Genomic DNA, 20,973 nt, shown 5'->3' on the forward strand with positions numbered 1-20,973 from the left:
TTATTTTCACTAATGTCCAGTCCCTATACACCTCCATCCCCCATCTGGAAGGCGTCAAAGCTCTCTATTTCTTTCTGGACACCAGACCTAACCAGATCCTTTCCACTACCACTCTCCTCTGCCTGACGGAACTTGTCCTCCCTCTAAATAATTTCTCCTTTGGCTCCTCCCACTTCTAGACATCCCACCCTGCAAAAACTCATTTCAGGGAGGTAGCACCCCCCCCCCCCCCGGTCAACCTCCAAGGGTGTATGTAAAACTTTGTTTAGTGATTTTGTCTAATCTGTAAACCAAGTTGGGTATATGCAGAAAATGTGACATTAAAATATGTACTTATATTATCATGTTTATTGCATTACAACTTTAAGCAAGTCTTCAGGGAGTTTGGCCTCATCACATAGGACATCGATAGCATAGCTCCTTAGCAGCCAGCCGGCTAGTTTAAATAATGTTAGCTATGCTAATGAACGAATGACACCTGTTAAACTCACCTCAACATGTCTTTTACAGTTTTAACCCACCATGGGCAATAGAAAAGTCACTGTTGCAAACAGCGCAGCGAGCAACACTGTCATTATTTCTGAGGTCGACTGTAAAGCTCGCCCATAGACAAAACTGATAGGTTTACTTAGCAGGGGTCTGCAATCGTTTTTGCATCGCAGTCCGGTTTAATATTGACAATACTCTTGTGGACTGGCCGATCGGGGGCGGGGGTGTTAATCACAACCATTATATAGGTGATAAGTCAATCGCATCATAACATTTTAAGTAACGTTTGGATATTAAACACACAGCGTATATTTTCCCCGTATGAACATATAAAATCATTGCAACACACCAATATCAGTGAATCAGTGGGAGCCCTGGGCTTGTTTTCCTGCAATAAGACGGTCCTATCGAGGGGTGATGGGAGACAGCGATACTCGAAGGGGGTTCCTTATGTCTAGTCTATTCCGCAATTTAGTTTTCGTTGCATTCGTTGCAGAAAACTCCACTTCGCAGAGATATGTTGGAAATGGAAGCAACGTTTACAGTGCTTTCGTGGCTTTCTCAGGATATTCAGCCTTGACTTTGATCCAGAATGACGGCAGAGATGTTATGTCAAACATACTTTTCAGCCCACCGTCATTTGCAAGCTTGAGGAGTTGATCTTTTTCCCGTGCTGACATGAATGATTCACCGGAAACATTCACAAATGGGTCACGGACCCATTCCTTTGCGTGTCTCTGGTCACTGATGACCTTGCGTGCGTTCAAATTCAATAGTGCGTGACAGGGAATGAGGAAAGGTGCAGCTGACTCATATCGTTTCATATCGCCAAATCATATTGTTTCCTCGCAACCTGACTCTTAGCACGAAGAGAGACCAATCAGGATGCTTGCTCTCCCTCTCCCTCTCAAAAAGATCTATTTCCAGGATATTGTATATAATTTCTGGGTGTCAGGGAGTCACTACCGATATGCAGGAGACTCCCAGAACTTCCGGGAGAGGTGGGATGTCTGCACTTCCTTCAAACAAAAGGTGTAGCCATGGGCACTCGCATGGGTCCCAGCTATGCCTGTCTTTTCATCCGTGATGTGGAAAAGTCTTATGTTCCAAGCTTACACTGGTATCATTCCCCAGCTTTTCCTACACTATATCAATGACTGGATTTGTGCTGCTCCCATGCAGAGCTTGTCAACTTCATCAATTTTGCCTCCCAATTCCACCCTGCGCTCAAATTTACCTGGTCTAGTTCCGACACCTTCTTCCTCTTTCTCAATCTCTCGGTTTCTATCTCTGGAGACTGCTTATCTATTGATAACTTTCGTAAACTGGGTGACTCTAATAGCTACCTGGGCTATACCTCTTCCCACCCTGTTGCTTGTAAAAATGCTGTCCCCTTCTCTCATTCCTCTGTCTCCTTCTCTCATTCCTCTGTCTCCACCACATCTGATCTCCGGGTGAGGCTTTTCATTCCAGAAATAAGATGGCCTCCATCTTCAAAGATTGAGGTTTCCCTTCCTCCACCATCAACGCTGCCCTCTACTGCATCTCTTCTGTTTCACGCATGTCTGGCCTCAAGCCATTCTCCCGTCACCCTACCACAGATAGGGTTCCTCTTGTCCTCACCTACCACCCCACCAGCCCCCGCGTCCAGCTCATAATTCTCAGTAACTTCAGCCATCTCCAACAAGATCCCATCACCAAGCACATCTTTCCCTCCCCACCTCTTTCTGCTTTTCACAGGGATCACTCCCTACATGACTCCCTTGTCCATTTCATTCCTCTTCACTGATCTCCCTCCTGGTACTTATCCTTGCAAGTGGAACAAGTGCTACACCTGCCCCTACACCACCTCCCTCACTACCGTTCAGGGCCCCAAACAGTCCTACCAGGTGAGTCCTTCACCTGTGAGTCTATTGGGATCGTCTGTTGTATCTGGTGCTCCCAGTGCGGCCTCCTGTGTATTGGTGAGATTGGGAGACAGCTTTGCTGAGCACCTACGCTCCATCCATCAGAAAAAGCGCGGTCTCCTAATGGCCACCTATTTTAATTCCACTTCCTATTCCGACACATCAGTCCATGGCCTCCTCTCCTGCCGCAATGAGGCCACACTCAGGTTGGAGGAGCAACACCTTGTATTCTGTCTGGGTAGCCTCCAACTAGATGGCATGAACATCGATTTCTTACACTTCCAGGTATGCCCACCCCCTCCTTCACCATTCCCCATTCCCATTTCATATCTAATTTTATCACTTTACCCACCTATCACCTCCCTCTGGTGCTTCTCTTCCCTTCCCCTTCTTCCATGGCCTTTTGTCCTCTCCTATCAGATTCCCCCTTCTCCATCCCCTTATCTCTTTCACCAACTTCCCAGCTCTTTATTTCGCACTCCACTCCGCCGGTTTCACTTATCACCTGCTACCTTGGATTTATTCCTCCCCTCCCCCCACCTTCTTAATCCAACTTCTCATCTTTTTTCTCTAGTCCTGCTGAAGGGTCTAGGCCCAAAATGTTGACTATACTCTTTTCCATAGATCCTGCCTGGCCTTTCTGAGTTCCTCCAGCAGTTATTTTTTGTGTGTTGCTTGAATTTCCAGCATCTGCAAAATTTCTCTTGTTTGTAATTAATTATAGGGACTCATTTTTATTTACTTTCCACTTGGGCTAACGACTTACTGTAGATAAAATTACCAATTAGGTTATAGGAAAAGATTTACAATGTTAATAAATTTCCAAAATGGTTTGAGATACTGAGATCCAATTTTTACTTCTTTCTTAAATTGGAGGGAATATGCTATATTAGAAAAAAAAATCCTTCATGCTTGACAGCTAATTAGAAGTTTTGAACTCTTGCTGTTGTTTCTAGCTGTGCAATCTGTCTTATTGGAAGGATTGCTAGTAGCAGTTTGTCTTGTGGACATTGCCACATGTGGGAAGCTTTCCAAAACATTGTGCTGCTACTACAGAGGGTGGATGCATTTCAAGGTTTTCTCAAGGAAAGTCATCAATCTATTGTATGCAGCTGGTATAATTCCAAAGCAAATTAAATTGCTCGAAATGTCCTATTCTGTGTAAGCTGTTGGCAGGAAATTGAAGCAGTCAGAAATGTAGGAGGATGTGAGTAACTCTCAGTATGAAGACACATCTTCTTTGTGAGCAAGATGAGGTTTTGTTGTTGTGACTGAGTTTTTAACCACCAAGGGAGTAAGGTATGCCATGAAAGTGTTGCATTGTACAAGATAATAGGCTGACATTGAAGATACATCCATTTTATGTAAGGATTTGAATTTGTACTGGTTCTTTTAGTTTTAATTTTGTTCTTGTTCTTTACTGGTCCTAAATGAGCTTTTTCATGTAGAATTGTTGATAGTGAGGATAGACAGCTGTAACTTTGTGCAGTTTTTCATGGGAGTCTAACCAAACACAGGCCCAGTTTGGTTCCAAATGTACTTCAACTGTATATCAGTAATCTTTCAATAGTGGGTATAATTACAAATTTGTTTAATGCAAAGGTTTTTCTTTACTGCTTTTATTTTGTTCTGTTCATGGTACGGAGACCCGGCTGGTGGCGTAGTGGCATCAGTGCCAGACTTCGGGACGAATGGTCCCGAGTTCGAATCCAGCTGGCTCCCCTGCACGCTTTCTATCCGTGCTGGGTTATGAGCTGATGATCTCTTTGGAAACTCATCCGGCAGAAGGCAATAGCAAACCACTACTGTAACTTGCCTCGTACGCGGTTCCCCGCTACGTCAGAGAGGTGTGGAGGGAAATCGTCCGCTAACTGGAAAAACTCCGGATGAGACGTACCTTACCTTAGTGGTACGGGTTTTCAAGGTTTTTCTTGTATTCAACTTTTTGCTTTCTTTTATAGAGTGATCGGATTCTTATCAAGGGTGGGAGGATCATCAATGAAGACCGGTCCTTCTATGCTGATATTTATCTAGAAGATGGAATCATAAGGTAAAAACATCTCTAACAAGCTCTCCTATGATTATGGAATTTAATGACAGCTGTGTACATGTTTTTGTAATACATGGTTTAGTGTAAGTACATTTGGAACGCCCCTAGTAAATTGCCAATATATGTATAAAATGTGGAAGATTTGCTATAACATGGATACTAACAAAGGGAAGGGAATATTCATAAGCATGTGTAAATAATCCAATGTAACCTATATCTGAACAGATGTCAAAGTTCTGGAGATTTACAAAATTATCTGTTCTTTGATGAGCCAATAATGGATCAATGTGAATGCCTCGAATTTCAGAGGCTGAGTTTGCTAGCAGTGTGTTCCACCTGCTGTGAGTTATATTGGATTGTGCTTGTGGTTAGATTGCTTTTTATAACTGAAATTTGAGAGAAATATAATTTTTTTTCTCATGGGATGTTACTGTAAAAAGTAAACCCTTATATAAGGTTAACAGTAAGTTTTCTTTCAGTCTGGTATAATTTTATGCCTTAGAGTAGGAATGTGGATGGTGTTATTAGGCCTGGTTGTTCCTTTATGTCAGGTAGTACAGGTAGTTATTGATGTCTGCTACTGATTATTGCATTCAATAATTGTTAACATCTGCCAATCTGAACATTTTCAAAATACAAATTAAACTGTAAAACTGTGAAGTAATATGAGACAGTTCTATTTCAGAAATCCAGATTTATTAAAGTATTAATGTGAGTTACAGCAACACACACAAGATGCTGGAGGAACTCAGCAAGCCAGGCAGCATCTATGGAAAAGAGTAAACAGTCGACATTTCAGGTTGAGATTCTCCATAAGGACAGGACAGGACAGGACAGGGCCGATACCCTTCTATTGGTCTGAAACATCAACTGTTTACTCTTTTCCATAGACCCTCCAGCATTTTGTGTGTCTTGCTGTCGATTTCCAGCATCTGCAGATTTTCTCATGAATGTGAGTTAAATGCTGCCTGTGACATTCACCTGAGTATTGACAACTGAATCCTACTTTTTTTTCCCTAAATGGGATACAGTTTCTTTCCAAATGATCTTGGAAGAGCTTGAACAGTTAAATTCACAGAGTATAGAGAGCATTACAATTCGATGCCACCTGTCTCCTACCCAATGTTCACACATTTGCACTTCCAGAGGTCAGGACTTGTGAGTAAGCAGAAGGTGGAACTTTGGATTTTGTACATAATTGTTTTCTTAGTACAGAAGCACATGGAAAAAAACTGCTGTGGAATAGTTATTAACTGTCACTCTTGTCCACTGATTCACAGTCACTTTCCAACTGAAATTGAGCTACTCAGAAAATTTACTTGTATTACAAAATGGGACAAGGAAAGAGTTTCCCTAAGCTCAGCTAAATACCACACTTGATGTGTGGCATTTATTACCTGAGTTTTTACCCAGTGTAGGTGAATGTCTTTGCCATTGAAGAGTTGGCCTAATTTTCTTCTGATTAATATCACTGAGCACATCCAAGGTTAAAGTGAATAACTCCACACATCTTCGAGGGTGATCCCAAGTGGAAAACTATATACTCTGTTAGTGGGAGAGAAAACTGGAAGGATCTTTTGCATAGGCCTCATATGACATAATTTTGGATGCATTGTTGGATAATGTTAATATAAGTACATCAAGATCGAGTCCCATTCAAGAAGGGAACCCACTTCATATACTTCAAACATAATTGTTCAGTTTGCTGCTCTATAGATTCTAACTTTAGTAAAGGCCAGTCTTTATTTTCAGGGAAGTTTTACCAGAATCAGGAAATCAATGTTCTGCACATATATTTAAGCAGTTATCTTAAAATACCACAGTAGAACAAAATAGAATTAGGCCATTAGACAGAGGAGCAGAAATTAGGCCAATTCTGACTTTCGATCATGGTTGATTTATTTAATTCTCTCTCAGCACTATTCTCCTGTTCTCTCCCTGCAACCTTCGACTCCTTTAATAATCATCAGCCTGTCAAACTTGCTTTAAATGCACTCAATGATTGGCAATCTGTGGCAATAAATTCTGCAGATTCGCCACCTTCTAGCTAAAGAAATTATTTCTCATCTGTTTTAAATGAACATCATTTTATTGAGAAGCTGTGCCCTCTGGTCCTAGTGTTTCCCACAACTAGAAACATCCTCTTCACCTCCACTCTATCCTAGCCTTTCAATATTTGGTAGGTTTCAATAAATTTTCAATGAATGAATTTGGTAGGTTACTACTGTTGTACTACCATCAAGAGTATTTATCGTGCCATCCCACACTCGCAGTTTGGAAAGTCTGATCAGCTGGTTGTATTTCTGCTTCTTGAGTATAGGCAGAGGCTGAGGACTGCAGCACAAGCAGAGAGGACCAAGAAGGTATGGATGAGGGAGGGGCAGAAATGCTTACAGGACTGCTTTGAATTTGGTGGACTGGACAGTATTCATGGATTCATCCTCAAGTCTCAATGAATTTGCCACGGTTGTTACTGACTTCATTAAAACCTGTGTGGATGAGTGTGTGCCAATGAGAACAAACTGTACATACCCAAATCAAAAGCCGTAGATGAACCCGGAGATTCGTAGTCTGCTGAGGGCTAGTTCTGTGGCATTCAAGTCTAGTGATCCAGGACTATGCAAGAATGCCAGGTATGACTTATAGAGGGCTATCTCATAAGCAGAGGAACAATTCCAATTGAGGTTTGAGGCAGAATCGGATGGACGTCAACTTCAGCAGGGTTTGCAGGCCATTATTTCCTACAAAGCAAAATCCAACATCATAAACGGCTGTGATGCTTTACTCCCAGGTGAATTGAATGCCTTTAATGCTTGCTTTGAAATGGGGAATAAAACTACAGCTATGAGGGCACCCGCAGCATCCAGTGACCCTGTGATCTCTGTTTTGGAGGCCATTGTCAGAAAGTCTTTCAAGAGTGCGAACCCTCACATGGTGACAAGCCCCGATGGTGTTTCTGGTAGGGCTCTGAAAACCTGTGCCAACCAACTGGTGGACTGGTGGGGTGTTCAAAGATATTTTCAATCTCGCATTGATACAGGTGGAAGTTCCCACCTGCATCAAAAGGGCAACAATCATACCAGTGCTCAAGAAGAGCGGGGTGAACTATCTTAATGACTATCGTCCAGTAGCACTCACATCTATGGAGATGAAGTGCTTTGAGAGGTTGGTTATGGATTGAAGCAATTCCTGACTAAGCAAGGACCTGGATGCACTGCAATTTGCCAGTTGCTACAATAGGTCTACAGTCAATGGGATTACAGTGAATTGGCTCCTCACCTGGCCTTGGCTCACCTGGACAATGCTAATGCTTATGTTAGGCTGCTGTTTATTACAGCTCAGCTTTTAACACAATCATTCTGACAGTTATGAACAAGAAGCTCCAAAACTTGGGCCTCTGTACCTCCTTCTGCAACAAGATCCTCAGCTTCCTCACTGGAAGACCACAGTCTGTATGGGTTGGAAATAACATCTTCGCCTCACTGATGATCAAGACTGGCACACCTGAGGGATGTGTGCTTAGCCCACTGCTCTACTCTCTACACCCATGAAAGTGTGGCTAGGTACAGCTCAAATGACATGTATAAATTTGCTGATGACACAACGATTGTTGGAAGAATTTCAAATGATGATGAGAAGGCATACAGGAGGCTGATGGATCAGCTGGTAGAGTGGTGTTGCAGCAACAACTGTGAACTCAACATCAGTGAGACTAAAGAATTGATTGTGGACTTCAGAAAGGGTGAGCCGAGGGAACACACACGATTCCTCATTGAGAGATCAGCAGTGGAAAGGGTGGTCAGTATCAAGTTCCTGGGTGTCAACATCTCTGAGGATCTAACCTGGGCCCAACATTATCAATGCAGTCACAAAGAAGTTATGACGGAGACAATGTTTCATTAGGAGTTTGAGGAGATTTGGTACGCCACCAAAGACACTCGCAAATTCTTGCAGATGTACTGTGGACAGCATTCTAACTGGCTGCAATCTGCTATCGGGGGGGGGGGGCACTACACAGGATCAAATTAAGCTCCAGAAAGTTGTAAAATCAGCGTCATCATTGGCACTAGCCTCACCAGCATCCAGGACTTCTTCAAGGAGCGATGCCTCAAGGAAGTGGCATCCATCATTAAAGACCCCCATCACTCCGGACATGCCCTCTTCTTTTTGCTACCATCAGAGAGGAGGTCTAGGCGCCTGAGGGCATGCACTCTACAATTCAGGAATAGTTGAATAGCTTCTTCCCCTCTGCCATCAGATTTTGTGACAGAAATCAATCAGGTTGCTGATGCCAGAGCTAAGGGGCTTTCCACAGCATTGTTCTGGGAATTGCAATAAATCTGGTGTATGCTATTGGAACTTGACTTGAACCCAGCTGTGAAGGAAGCTGACATATTGACCCTTCAGAATCTTTTGCTTTCATATTTGGAAGGGCATGCACAGGACTCCTAGATTAATTGCTGTTTAATTGGCTAGGCAATATTCGTAGCAGTAGTCTAAGCACTTATCTCCTGTGTGCCCCTCTTACTATGTAGACTCTGCCTAATTTGTGCATTGGTTCCCAGGCTTCTGTGTCACAGCTCTGCTGTTTGTCAGAATTGGCTTGATATTCAGCGAGAGTTTTCTACCCGTGTCCATGATTTCAGCAATTTTATGTGTTTTTTTTCCATTTTGTACCTGTAGTCTTGACATCATATGACAAATTTGGATCACAATAAGGACAGGAGAAACTGCTGTAAATGAATTTCAAAGGATCACAATGTCAACATAGTTAATAATTAAACTTCTCTTAGAATCAAAACCATTAATGTTTCTTTATCGGTGGTTACTCTTGAATTTAAAATCTGTTTACATTTACATATATTATGATTTATGTTTGTTTTTAACTTGCAGACAAATAGGGGACAATCTAAATGTTCCTTCTGATGTGAAGACTATTGAGGCGAACGGCAGGATGGTTATCCCAGGAGGAATCGATGCAAACACCTATTTGCTGAAACCCCATATGAGCACCACTAGTGTAGATGACTTTTTTCAAGGAACAAAGGCAGCCCTAGCAGGAGGAACGACCATGATAAGTAAGAAATACAGCTTTTCTAATGCGCATTCCCCATCCCTGGCCTTTTATCTTCAATGGAACATTTTGTTAATGCAGGACATTTAAAAAAAAACTCTTCAATAAATTGCCAGGGTATGTTAAATGATGTCTTTTTTTCCTCATATTTTCCTATAACATAAAGGAGAACATTCAGCCCATTCTGCTGGTTGTCAGAAAAATAGAATTTCCTCCACCCATTATAATTTCCCTACAACCCATTTTCTCACACACACCCATAAATGCCAATCCCAGATTCTCTCTATGGGCACCTACACTAATGATAGATTATGGCAGCCAATTTACATTGCAGTGTTCATATGTGACAGAATCCCAGAGCACTCAAGGGAAACGTGTGTGGCCACAGGGAAATCATATAAACTTCACATAATATGGAACAAATGAGTAAGTAATAGTGGAAAGATTCTTGTACTATACAGTATATTTGATGCTGGACTTATTCCTATTTCTTAGAATCAGGATTGTGAGGAATAATTGTGAACTCATGAACTTTTGCTGTAATTGGGGGGGAATACTGTTTTGAAATATGTCATTTGATTGGAATTAAGTCAAGTTCTATTAAGTTTTAAGATTGGGCAAGCACTGATCATCTCATTTGAGTTCTTAGATCATTTCCAATTTTGTGATCTTCAGTGTTCCCTAAGCTAAGAATTTGAAGATGTACGTTGTTGCAAGAGTTTTTGATGTCAGTAGTTATGTGCTGATTTATTAAACCTCTAAAAGCAAGTCTGTTTCTATAACCTCTTACCCCACAGCCTTCCCTGGACTCTGCAGTGTTCCATTTCCGGGCTTGGATGTCTCCCTCTCCTCCTTCACCTTCCATTTGCTGCTCTGCTTTCAGCTGCCTCAGTCCTCGGCTTTGAAATTCTTCACCTCTTGCTCCTTCTTTAAGAAGCTCTGAAAGCATATTCCTTTGACAAAGCTTTTGATATCTGGTGCTTTTTCCCCCCAGTTTGTTACTTTCTAATGGAAAAATCTTGGCATATTTTACTACATTAAAGGTGCAAAAACAAATCTGGGTGTTAATAATCTGAATTACCAGAATATTCCAACCAGTGTTTGTCTACACAAGCATTTGTCTGAAAGATATTCTAGTAGAATTTACAAATGAGCCTCTAAAGAGGTTGGTTACAATGAATTCTGCTTCTAGATGCATGTTCCATTCTGAATATGCTTCTTTGTAAGGTGATATACGAGTTAATAAAAATGCAAAATATTTTGTTATTTACAAATGGATTATCCTTCCTGGCCCTTTGGACAATCTGCCATATATCCAAGCTTAATTTTTTTAGTGCAGGACTTATTTTCTTTTAACCCCTCCCTGAAAATAGTCTCTGAATTGTGAAGACATTTAAATAGCTCATTTTATCTAATCAAAACCATTGCAAGGAATAGCAGAAAGAGTATGTATGAATATTTATATTGCTAAAGTTAAAGGAATCGTAGTAACAAAACGTACCTCATGATAGACTTTCAATATCTTATTTTCAGTGGTTCTGATCTCTGAAACCTTTCTAGGATCTAATTAATTTCTTGATCTAACTGTAAATGTTCTTTTTGCAGTTGACCATGTTGTACCAGATAAGAATGCTACTTTGCTGACAGCCTTTGAAAAATGGCATGAGACAGCAGATAACCGTTCCTGTTGTGACTACTCTCTACATGTGGATATTCCTCATTGGAATGAAGGAATCAAGGAAGAGTTGGAGATCCTGGTACAAGAGAAAGGTCATTATGCCTCATAAGTAACATAAAAGTAAAATACATTGCTTGTGGTTTGGGAGGAATTTAATGACTGATGTGATGAGATATGGTACTGGAGTAAAACAAGGTAGGGAGTTAGCAATGGATAAGAGGCAAAGTTTGCTTGAAAGTACTGGTGAAGGATGTGTAACAGTGAAGAAGGGTGCTGTGAGGGCAGATAAAGTGTCGTTGTGCTGGGAGATATGTTGGTAACTAGGAGCATAACTTTAATTTGCTTGCCATTTTAAGTATGAAACTCACGCTAAAAGAAAGGATTTTTAAAGAATGCTTGGTTGTTCTTCATAAAAGTAACATGAAACCATTAAGAAAGAGGCAAGTTTTTTTTTGGTTCATACCTGATAGCCTGCTTTATTTTGTTAACACAAAGCATAGAAGATATTTGGAAGAGTGTGCTTAAAGTCAATAGGACATAGGAGCAGAATTAGGCCTTGTGTTGAAGGGTAATAGAAATACTCAAGACTAAAATAGATCTTTATGAGGTAAGGGTATAAAAGGATGTGGAGCAATGGTAGGAATGGTCTTGATGTGTGCCTCATTAATAAACTAATGGCCAAACTGGTCCAAGGGACTAAATGGCCTCCTATCCTCTCAGCCTTCCTTGGCCTGACTGTGTAATTCCTCATAGCAAACATCAATTTCCTGTCCCTCACCTTCTGCCCTCTCTTACAGTTTTTCTCATTATTCTTTCATCAAGTTGCGTTTCCATTTAATCTTCCTGAAGTGCATAAAGAAACTCTTTGATGTTGCTGTCACTTGCAACCTTGCTGTGCTGAAAGGCCAAGGTACCAAGAAGGCCATTTGTAATTGCTTTCTCTTGAGCATCAACCTGGCGAGCTCTGTTTTGGGGAAAAAAAATGCACAACAGTTCCTTCACAAGTGGTATTTTTTTCTTTGCAAGACAGCTGATTTCAATTTTCATCTGCCTCTGATCTTTTCCCATCATTTTATCATTATATCTTGCACAATTGCCCATTCCCACTGTTTTCTAGATACAGTAGGTCTGTAGGATGTATACTAAATCATATAAGTGATATCATACTTGTATCCTAATTGAAACATAGGGGTCTCGCATTAAAGCAATCAAAGTGCACCAATGACTATAGAGTCTGTTTTCAATCTTACAGCTTATCCTAAGAAAATATAGTGGACTCTAAAATTCATTAATATACTTAATTAGTTATGTGACTTAACCTTCTAAAAAGTGGACCCGTCTGTACATGTATAGATCATCTAATCATTTCCAGGTTGATTAGTGACTAATGAGATATTGGTCTAGACTGTGATTCACCTTACCACAGCTTGGTAAGCTTGGCACAAGGAAGTTATTAGTGCTGTTCCTGATGTCACAGATTTTGTACCACAAAATCCGTGCTGGTAGATACTGGAGCTCATAGAATCTAAGGGTATAGGTTTAAGTCTGGGGTGAGAGATTTAAAAGGGACATCATGGGTAGCTTCTTCATGCAAAGGGGGAAGCATATTTGGAAAGATCTTTTAGAAATACTGACTGAGACAGGTACATTAGCAACACTCGAAAGCCATCTAGATAGGTACATGGACAGGGGAGTTTTAATAGCATGGAAGCAAGCCCCTTCGGTCCAACTTATCCAAGCTGAATGGTTTACCCAGAGAACTAGTCCCGCCTGCCTGTGTTTGGCCCATAGCACTCTAATCCTCTCCTGTCCATCTAGATGGCTTTTGAATGTTGTTAATATGCCCATCTCAATCACTATTTCTGGTAGCTCAAATATGCACCACCCTTCGCGTGCAGAAGCTATCCCTGAGACCTCTGCTCTCAAACCTGTGCCCTCTTGTTTTTAGCATTGCTTCTCTTGGAAAAGGATGATGTGCTTTCACCTTGTTTATATGCTCCTGCTCTTAATATGCTGTACCTCCATCAGGTCAACCCCTCAATCATGGGAGAAACCTAGTACTTTTGTTGTTGATTCACAGAAAGTGTTCTGAGAAGGACTGCTTGTGTGCATTCAGTACACATTGTGTGCCAGCAGTATATTAAATAATTCACTGACCACAGTCACCTTAAGAGTGAATCACTTGTGAGCAGCATCTTTTATTTACTTGAAGATGCAGTGCAGACAGGCCCTTCTGGCCCAACGAGCCGCAGCACCAAGCCTCCTACCAGTTTAACCTTAGCCTAATGGCGGGACAATTTACAATGATCAATTAACCTACTAACCGGTACTACTTGGGAATGTGGGAGGAAACCGGAGCACCCAGAGGAAACCAACGCCTGTCATGGGGAGGACATACAACTTCCTTACAGACAGTGCAGAATTGAATTCTGAACTCCAGTGCTCCGAGTGGTAGTGGTGATAACACTACGGTGCCCAACTGATTGACTGACTCATCATCAATAGGTTACTGTGGCTTGGAGCCATGTGTCGCATGGGTGCCAACCAGTTCATTTCATTTTCTGGGGATGGAAGTCACGGGTATGCCCATTCGCATAGAAAACCATCAAGTCCCCTAACCTCTGTTTACCCTAATCTCTTGTTTACTGTTTCTTGCTGCTCAGCTATGGCTGCCATAGGGAGAGTTCTTTAAGCAGTGACTTGTTTCCCAGACATGATGTGCAGTGTGTGAAGTTGTTCATTAAATGCCAGTGTTAATTTTCACATATTTTTGCCCAGTTTCACAAACATTTTGGCGCATAGGTGTGAATATTGGTACTACATACAGTACACATTTTTTAACGTCAGAAGAGAATGATGCAGTGTTCTAGATTGCAGATCTAATTAGGGTGTAAGGCAGCACCCTGCCGAGGCAAAGGGGAGAGAGGAGAATATCAGAGTATAGGTTTTAACTAGAAATACTTTACAAAATTAGTTGTTCTCAAATGAAAGTCTTAGAAATTCATGTTACTTCTTGGACAATGCTTGTTGGATACTAAGGCGAGTAGTGTTTTTTTAGAGACTGTGGATAGGCAAACTCTACCTTATATCTGCTGGAACACACACAGTCTGTAGTAACCACACCTAATGTCTATGCTGTCTGCAAGTATTGCAGCTTGGTAGTGAAATGGTGTACATTAACCCTTAAAATCAAATAACTTAATTCTGGAGTTTGTTGAAAGTATGTAAGTACTTTTACAACAATATTTCAGTTTTGTGCTCTGTACAATTTGTACAGTTGTTACAATTTTGATCTCTGTCAAACAATTAGTGGCAAATTCTGGTTCTAAAATGTACTTTCTCTTTTCAAAAAAAAAACAGATATCAATTCATTTCAAGTCTACATGGCATATAAGGATCTATTCCAACTGACAGACAGTGAGGTAAGACGGTGACTCTCTTTTGCTGAGGTATTATTTTCTCCAGGCATTCCAATAAGGATGGAAGTCTAAGTTCCACTGCGACCCTGGGGAAAATGAGAAACATTGTGCAGCATTTCCTGTGGATCTGAAAACTTGCTGCAGTTTATGATTGTGGATAAAACTTCATTGGTAGACCCAAACGTGCAGTATTTTAGTTGCTTGGAATTGGATTAAAGTTATTCTAGGCTGATAGGTTGATCGTCTTAAAACTACAGATTGCTCTGCTTACTTTGCTGTTGTTTGCAAATAATTGCAGTAATATCACTCAACTGGCACTGTATTATGAGAAATTCTGCAGATGTTGGAAATTCAAAGCAACAATGCTGGTCAGGCAGCACCTATGGAATTGAATAAATGGTCATCACTTCAGACTGAAACTCTTCTTCAGGACTGGAAAGGAAGGGGGAAAATGCCAGAATATACATGTCCTAAGAAAAATTTAAAGCCATGTCTACTAAGAGTCATTATCCCTTATTACCCTTTAAAGCTGATGCTTAGCACTCTGTTTAGTAGCTCATAACCCTCAAACCATAGAATGAAAAAAGTCTAGTATTCTTTCTGTGTCAACATCTTGTAGAGAGTAGTGATACCCATTCATGTCACTGCTGTAGTTGAAACATTTTCATTCAATTGTTTTTTTTAAATGTTTTCAGCTTTATGAGGCGTTTACTTTCTTGAAGGACCTGGGTGCTGTCATTATGCTCCATGCAGAAAATGGTGAATTGATTGCTGAGGTGAGTGGCTGTTGTGATTCATTTCACTTCAGTGTGGTGCTACCCCCATTTAGTCTTGTTCCCTAATGGTCATGTGGGTGCAGACAGAGAAGCACTACAGCTCACTGACGTACCACGTAGTTTATACCAGTCCTGGCCCACTGGCTTTATTCGGTCTTTAGAATGGAACATAGGAGTGGGTAGGACTTTTTAGCTCTCACCCTTTTGGTGAGATCAATGTTGATATGTACTTTACATCTGCCTTTCCCATTTGGCTGTCAGTGGACCAGAAGGGCACCTCTGGTCACACTTCTTAAATGACTTTTATCTTAAAACGAGGTCGCTTTGATCCTGTCCCATTTAAAGAAACACATCAATTTTAGATTTAAAGACAAAATAAGGTTATTACTCTTCGATGCACTATCAATTACTCCAAAAGACTGGAAGTAGATTAAATACTGAAAGGCTTTTATTAACAGTAAGTGGACCAACGTCCATGCTGAGTATCTGTCCTGGACTGAGGGAGGAGCAATGACACAATCGCCCTTATTTAGGGGTCTGTGAGAGGAGCCACAGGAGCAGTCAGCAGAGGGGCGTGTCCAGACAGGTAACCCAGTTACAACGCACACACACACATGTGTTTGTGTGTGTGTGTGTGTGTAGTTTACCACGCTCTTTTTTTTAGAAGAACTCTTCCTTCTTTAAGCTGGTAAGTACAAGGAGTCATATTTTGGCTGGTTTCTATTCTCTACATACTCTCTGATATCAGTACCGAAGAGTGAAGTAGTCTTTCTTTACAAATATTCACCTGTTATCAGAAGAGCAGAACTTGTCCGGTGTAAGCATCCCAAATCCCTGAATATCCAGTCAGTTAGAAATATATTTGCACCTCCCTCAGCACTCAGAATGCTTTCTCCGTACAGGAGTGCTAATAGAGCCTGCATTAAAGTCATCATTGTAGCATTATGTGTAGTGAAACGTTACATAAGTGGCTGATGTTAATGAGAATGTGATGTGCTGGGAGTGTGGATGAAGTGAACTTGCCACTTGCTCTCTGAATGGTGCTCAGTAACCACTGAGCTTCTTACCGTGCTGTGGCGAGTTCTACAGCTAAACACAGAGAAGGGGAAACAGCAGTTTTCATCAAGTGCCACAAAAGATAATGAGAGAGACTGTTGGAGCTGAGTGATCTTTCATTACATGGAGTAGCTTTATGCTGCTGCTCTCTGAATGCCAACCAGTGTGTATCTTGAGTCCCACTGCTTTGCAGTAAACTACTGTCCCACCCAGTACCTTAACTCTCCACAGTTAAAGGAGACTTTACAATGTTTCCCCCAATAATGATATCGAAGGCAGCAGAGGGTTTGTACCTTGCAACCTTTTTGCACTGCTGGTGTGTGAGTGATTTCATCGTCTTTCACTGCTTCAGTGAAAGTAAATGATCTTTCTAACTTGGAATTTGTTTGAAATTTAAGAAGAGTACATTATGCAGTTACAAAGGGGCTGTTGGTACTTTTGAAGGACTTTAATTATTTAGACACTTACCTAACCTACGCGACTCCATCCAATCAGATGATCACCTCAGTCCTTGTGGTTTGAAACTGGTATGCAGAAAGTGCACACAGTTAGACGTTAAATGTACCCCAGCCCCCTTCATACAGCAGCAGCATATCTTGAACTGAAGAGCAGTGGTTTGCTCCTGCCGCCTTGGTTCACGTAATTTGTGATAACTCAGACAGCAGGAGGGAAATTTCTTTGGAGCTCAAGCAGTAGCCCTGCTGATGCACATTTTTAAACTGTTTAAAGCCAGGCCTGTCATTGGAAAAGAAGGTGTGCTACTCAGTGACAGCAGAGAACCACGTGTTACAGAACATTCATACCTCAGATTTAGTATGCCAAGAATTACAGGTCCCACAATTATTTTTGTCTTCACTCTGAGGGACAACTTAGTTTGTACCATTCACATCTCTACATTAGTAGTGAAAATTATGTCTGAAGGCCTGACAGAGAAGACCACTGCATTCGTAACCACTGTGGTAGAGAAGGTTAAAGGGGAGAAGGAAATTATGTCTCCTTTTAGTCTCCAGATGTCCTTTGTTGAAAAGACTTTGGATGTACAATAGGTGTCTATGTTGTATTAGTTTATTCAGTATTAAATAGACAGAATTCAAATGCAAGCATCCCATCCCAATAGCAATTTATTTTACTTTATTCTATTTAGAGATAAGTGTGGAACAGACTTTTCTGGCCCAATGAGCCACACCACACAGCAACCCACCTATTTAACACTAGCCTAATCACAGGATAATTTGCAGTGACCAATTAACCTACTAACCCAGGTGGAAACCAGTGCACGTGGAGGAAACCCATGCATTCATGGGAGAATGTAAACCTCCTTACAGACGGTGCCAGAATTGAACTCCGAACTCCAGATCACCTGAGATGTAATAGTATCGTGCCGACGACGCTAGACTCACGCCAGCTTTTGTACATTGCTGATGCACACTTTCAAACTGCTTAAAGAGCAGCAAGTTCCTTCTGACTGAACATGTTTTTTTTAAATCTTTGTCATCGGAGTAATGGATTTTTCTAGATTCTTGGTTGAGCCTCACTTTGAAGAACTCTACAACTTATGTTCTTTGTAGTTTTATTTGTACATGGTTTGTTTGTCAGCTTTTACTTAAAAATTCAATTGGATTTCTTTATGTTCTTGTAAATGGCTGCAGGAACATGGTAGTATATAGTGAAATTTACTTTGACTTGGACTTTCCCAGTCGGTAAAATGTAGCACCAGGAGGTTCAAATAGGCAGCTAAAAATTCCATTACGCTAATAATGGGACATTTAAGTGATGGTAATGTTTTTGGTGTTAACAGTATAGTCCTATAGAAAGTCAACTTTTTAAAAACTAAATAATGTAATAAATATTTGTTTTTAGGAGCAAAAGCGAGTCCTGGCAATGGGAATTACAGGACCTGAAGGTCATGTTTTAAGCAGGCCAGAAGAGGTAACGTCTTCATTTTCTCTGCTGCCTACTTGTGCATATAGCCAAAGACACAAGGACAGATGACTTTAATCACCTGTTAGTGCTTATCACAAGGGCAGAAAAGATGAGCATTGAACCAAGTTTGCTGAAACTCTGAAGCAGCAGCTCTGCCATCCATTCACCTGAATAGAGCTGAGACTGATCGTTGTGAAACTTCCATCGTCACAACTAACCTCTTGCACTGAACATAGACCACCATCAATCTGTACAACTCAGTATACAGCTGGCAAGAGAAAATCTGCAGATGCTGGAAATCCAAGTGCACACACAGAATGCTAGCCAAAACGTTGACTGTACTTTTTTCCATAGATGCAGCCTGGCCTGCTGAGTTCCTGCAGCATTCTGTGTGTGTTGCTCGGTATATAGCTGGCTCTTTACAAAAATATCAAGCTTTCTGTGTTTGACATAATTATGGCTGTATTAAGACCACAGGACAAAAACTTCAGTCACCTCTATAACTGAAAAACAATATCCTCGACATCCCTTCAATGAATCAATACCAAGATGTTTCAGATTCCAGTTAGAGAACATACCAATAAATATTAGAGAATGCATATCTAAGTTGGAATTTGACACCACGTTTCTATGTGCACAATGCTTGTAACCTGATGCTGTGTTTAATTTTTAAGTCTGAAGTAGGCAGTCTCATGCAGCTGTCCTGTAACTGGAAACTTCAATGTCTGGGTATTTTTTCATCTCAGGGATGTCCAGTCAAAGTCTTTTGCTTACAGAGGTGCCTCCTCTCTTGTTTGATGATCGTATTTAAATTTTAGTTGTTGTACTTTTTAAGATTCTGACTTAGAACCTGTCTCTCAAATAAGGACGAGAGAGCTTTAAAAAGAATTCCTTTACAACTTACCAGAGAAGACATTTCAAGCAGGCTAGATAGAAAGTATAAATTTAAAATGGGATTAGTTCATCTATTGGATACTGCTTCTTTATCTGAAATATTTGAGTGCTCACAATGCAAATGTGCCACTACATAATCTACCCTGGTACATTACACTAATTCCGTGATCTGAGAGCCAAGAGATCCATGCTCGGTTATTCCGTCTGTCCAATTGCTGTCCATACCTGCTGATATTTTGTTGAAATGATGGCATCTGAGTCCTTAACACCTCGAGTGGGTGCTTAGAATATGGGCAGTCGAAGAACTTGTTTGCTGCTAGAGACGAATCGGAGATTATAAAGTTATTGCAATACAGAAAGGAGTAGAGTATTTGTAAATGTTGTTGTTAGACTGATGAAGTCCTATCTATTCTGTGGATTTGCTTGATAATTGCTGGTGTGGGTTCTCTTTTCAAAGCTGGAGGCAGAGGCTGTTTACCGTGCTATCACTATTGCCAATCGGATCAATTGTCCCCTGTACATCACCAAGGTGATGAGTAAGAGTGCAGCGGATGTGATTGCTCAAGCCAGGAAAAAAGGTAAAAAGCACACATCTTCCAAATCTGCCTTAGGGAATTCAGATCATCATCCCTGCAGTATTTCAGTTTTGGTGTTCTAGTATAAGGCTAAAAACACAAGTCATGTATTTTAAAAAATCACCGTATATCAATCTAACTGCAGTGACTTTCAAAAACATTGCACCATTTAAAATCCAGCCAGTTATTTTGCTGAGAGCAGGCGAGTTAAAATGGAGGCTATTTTTCCGTAATTACAGATGGCATTGGCTATCTCTCAAATAATAGCCAAACTGATGCAACCCATTCCCGTCAGTTAATCTCTGTTCTGGTGTTAATGTGATGAAACTGCACTGCATCCCTTGTGAAATACACTGCTCTAGTGGTAGGTAATCCAGATGGAGACAAGCATATGTCCAGTAGAGATGAAACACAGTTTTTTCCCCTTTGTACTCAGCCCCTTTGGATAAAATGCCGGCATTCGGTTTGTCTTTATAACTGCTTATCTGCAACAAATGACTTTGTTTACTTGAAGTACCAAATCCCTATCCTGCACTGAAGCTTCAGCAAATTTGGAAACATTTCATGGGGCGGCACTGCAGCATAGTAGTTAGCACCATTCTTTACAGTGCCAGCTGAAAGATCAGGGTTTGGTTACCATCGCTGTCTGTAACGAGTTTGTACATTCTCCCCATGACCACATGGATTTCCTCAGGGTGCTCCGGTTTCCTCTCACATTCCGTAGGATGTAGGATTAGGTTAAGTGAGTTGTGGCATGTTCTACTGATGCTGGAAGCATGGTGACACTTGCAAGCTGGCCAGCACAATACTCGCAGATTTAATTTGATGCAAACAGCGCATTCCACTGTATGTTTTGATGTACATGTGACAAATAAAGCTAATCTCGCAACCACCTTAAATTAGATGGGTTCTAGGTGAGAATAAATGACTTGTATTCTTACAACACATTTCAAGTTTTTCTCAGAACATCCATTGAGTTTTACAGTAACTGTGGCACTTCTGACCTGGCATCAGTGTTATAATGTAGAAAAGGTCAATGCGTTTCCAATAAGCTCCCACAAGCAGCATATCAATCTGTCCTAGAAATGTTGGATTAGCAGGACAGCATTGAAAATTCCTTCATAGTTGTGAC

General features: G+C 40.9%; 1 protein-coding gene across 3 annotated transcripts in view; it reads left to right on the forward strand.

Annotated features, from left to right (window-relative positions):
- LOC134345669 (dihydropyrimidinase-related protein 1-like) overlaps window positions 1-20,973 on the forward strand; it is an 87,804-nt gene that overhangs the window by 13,534 nt on the left and 53,297 nt on the right. For all 3 annotated transcript variants that reach the window (XR_010017746.1, XM_063046704.1, XM_063046705.1), the window contains exons 2-8: window positions 4,358-4,446; window positions 9,340-9,524; window positions 11,126-11,290; window positions 14,559-14,620; window positions 15,313-15,393; window positions 18,310-18,378; window positions 19,724-19,844. Coding sequence is in view for 2 of the 3 variants with exons in the window: in XM_063046704.1 (XP_062902774.1) it covers window positions 4,358-4,446; window positions 9,340-9,524; window positions 11,126-11,290; window positions 14,559-14,620; window positions 15,313-15,393; window positions 18,310-18,378; window positions 19,724-19,844 (772 nt within the window). In the remaining variant the exon portion in view is untranslated. The remainder of the gene's footprint in view (window positions 1-4,357; window positions 4,447-9,339; window positions 9,525-11,125; window positions 11,291-14,558; window positions 14,621-15,312; window positions 15,394-18,309; window positions 18,379-19,723; window positions 19,845-20,973) is intronic.

This window comes from Mobula hypostoma, chromosome 4, assembly GCF_963921235.1.
Source record: "Mobula hypostoma chromosome 4, sMobHyp1.1, whole genome shotgun sequence".
Lineage (NCBI taxonomy): Eukaryota > Metazoa > Chordata > Chondrichthyes > Myliobatiformes > Myliobatidae > Mobula > Mobula hypostoma.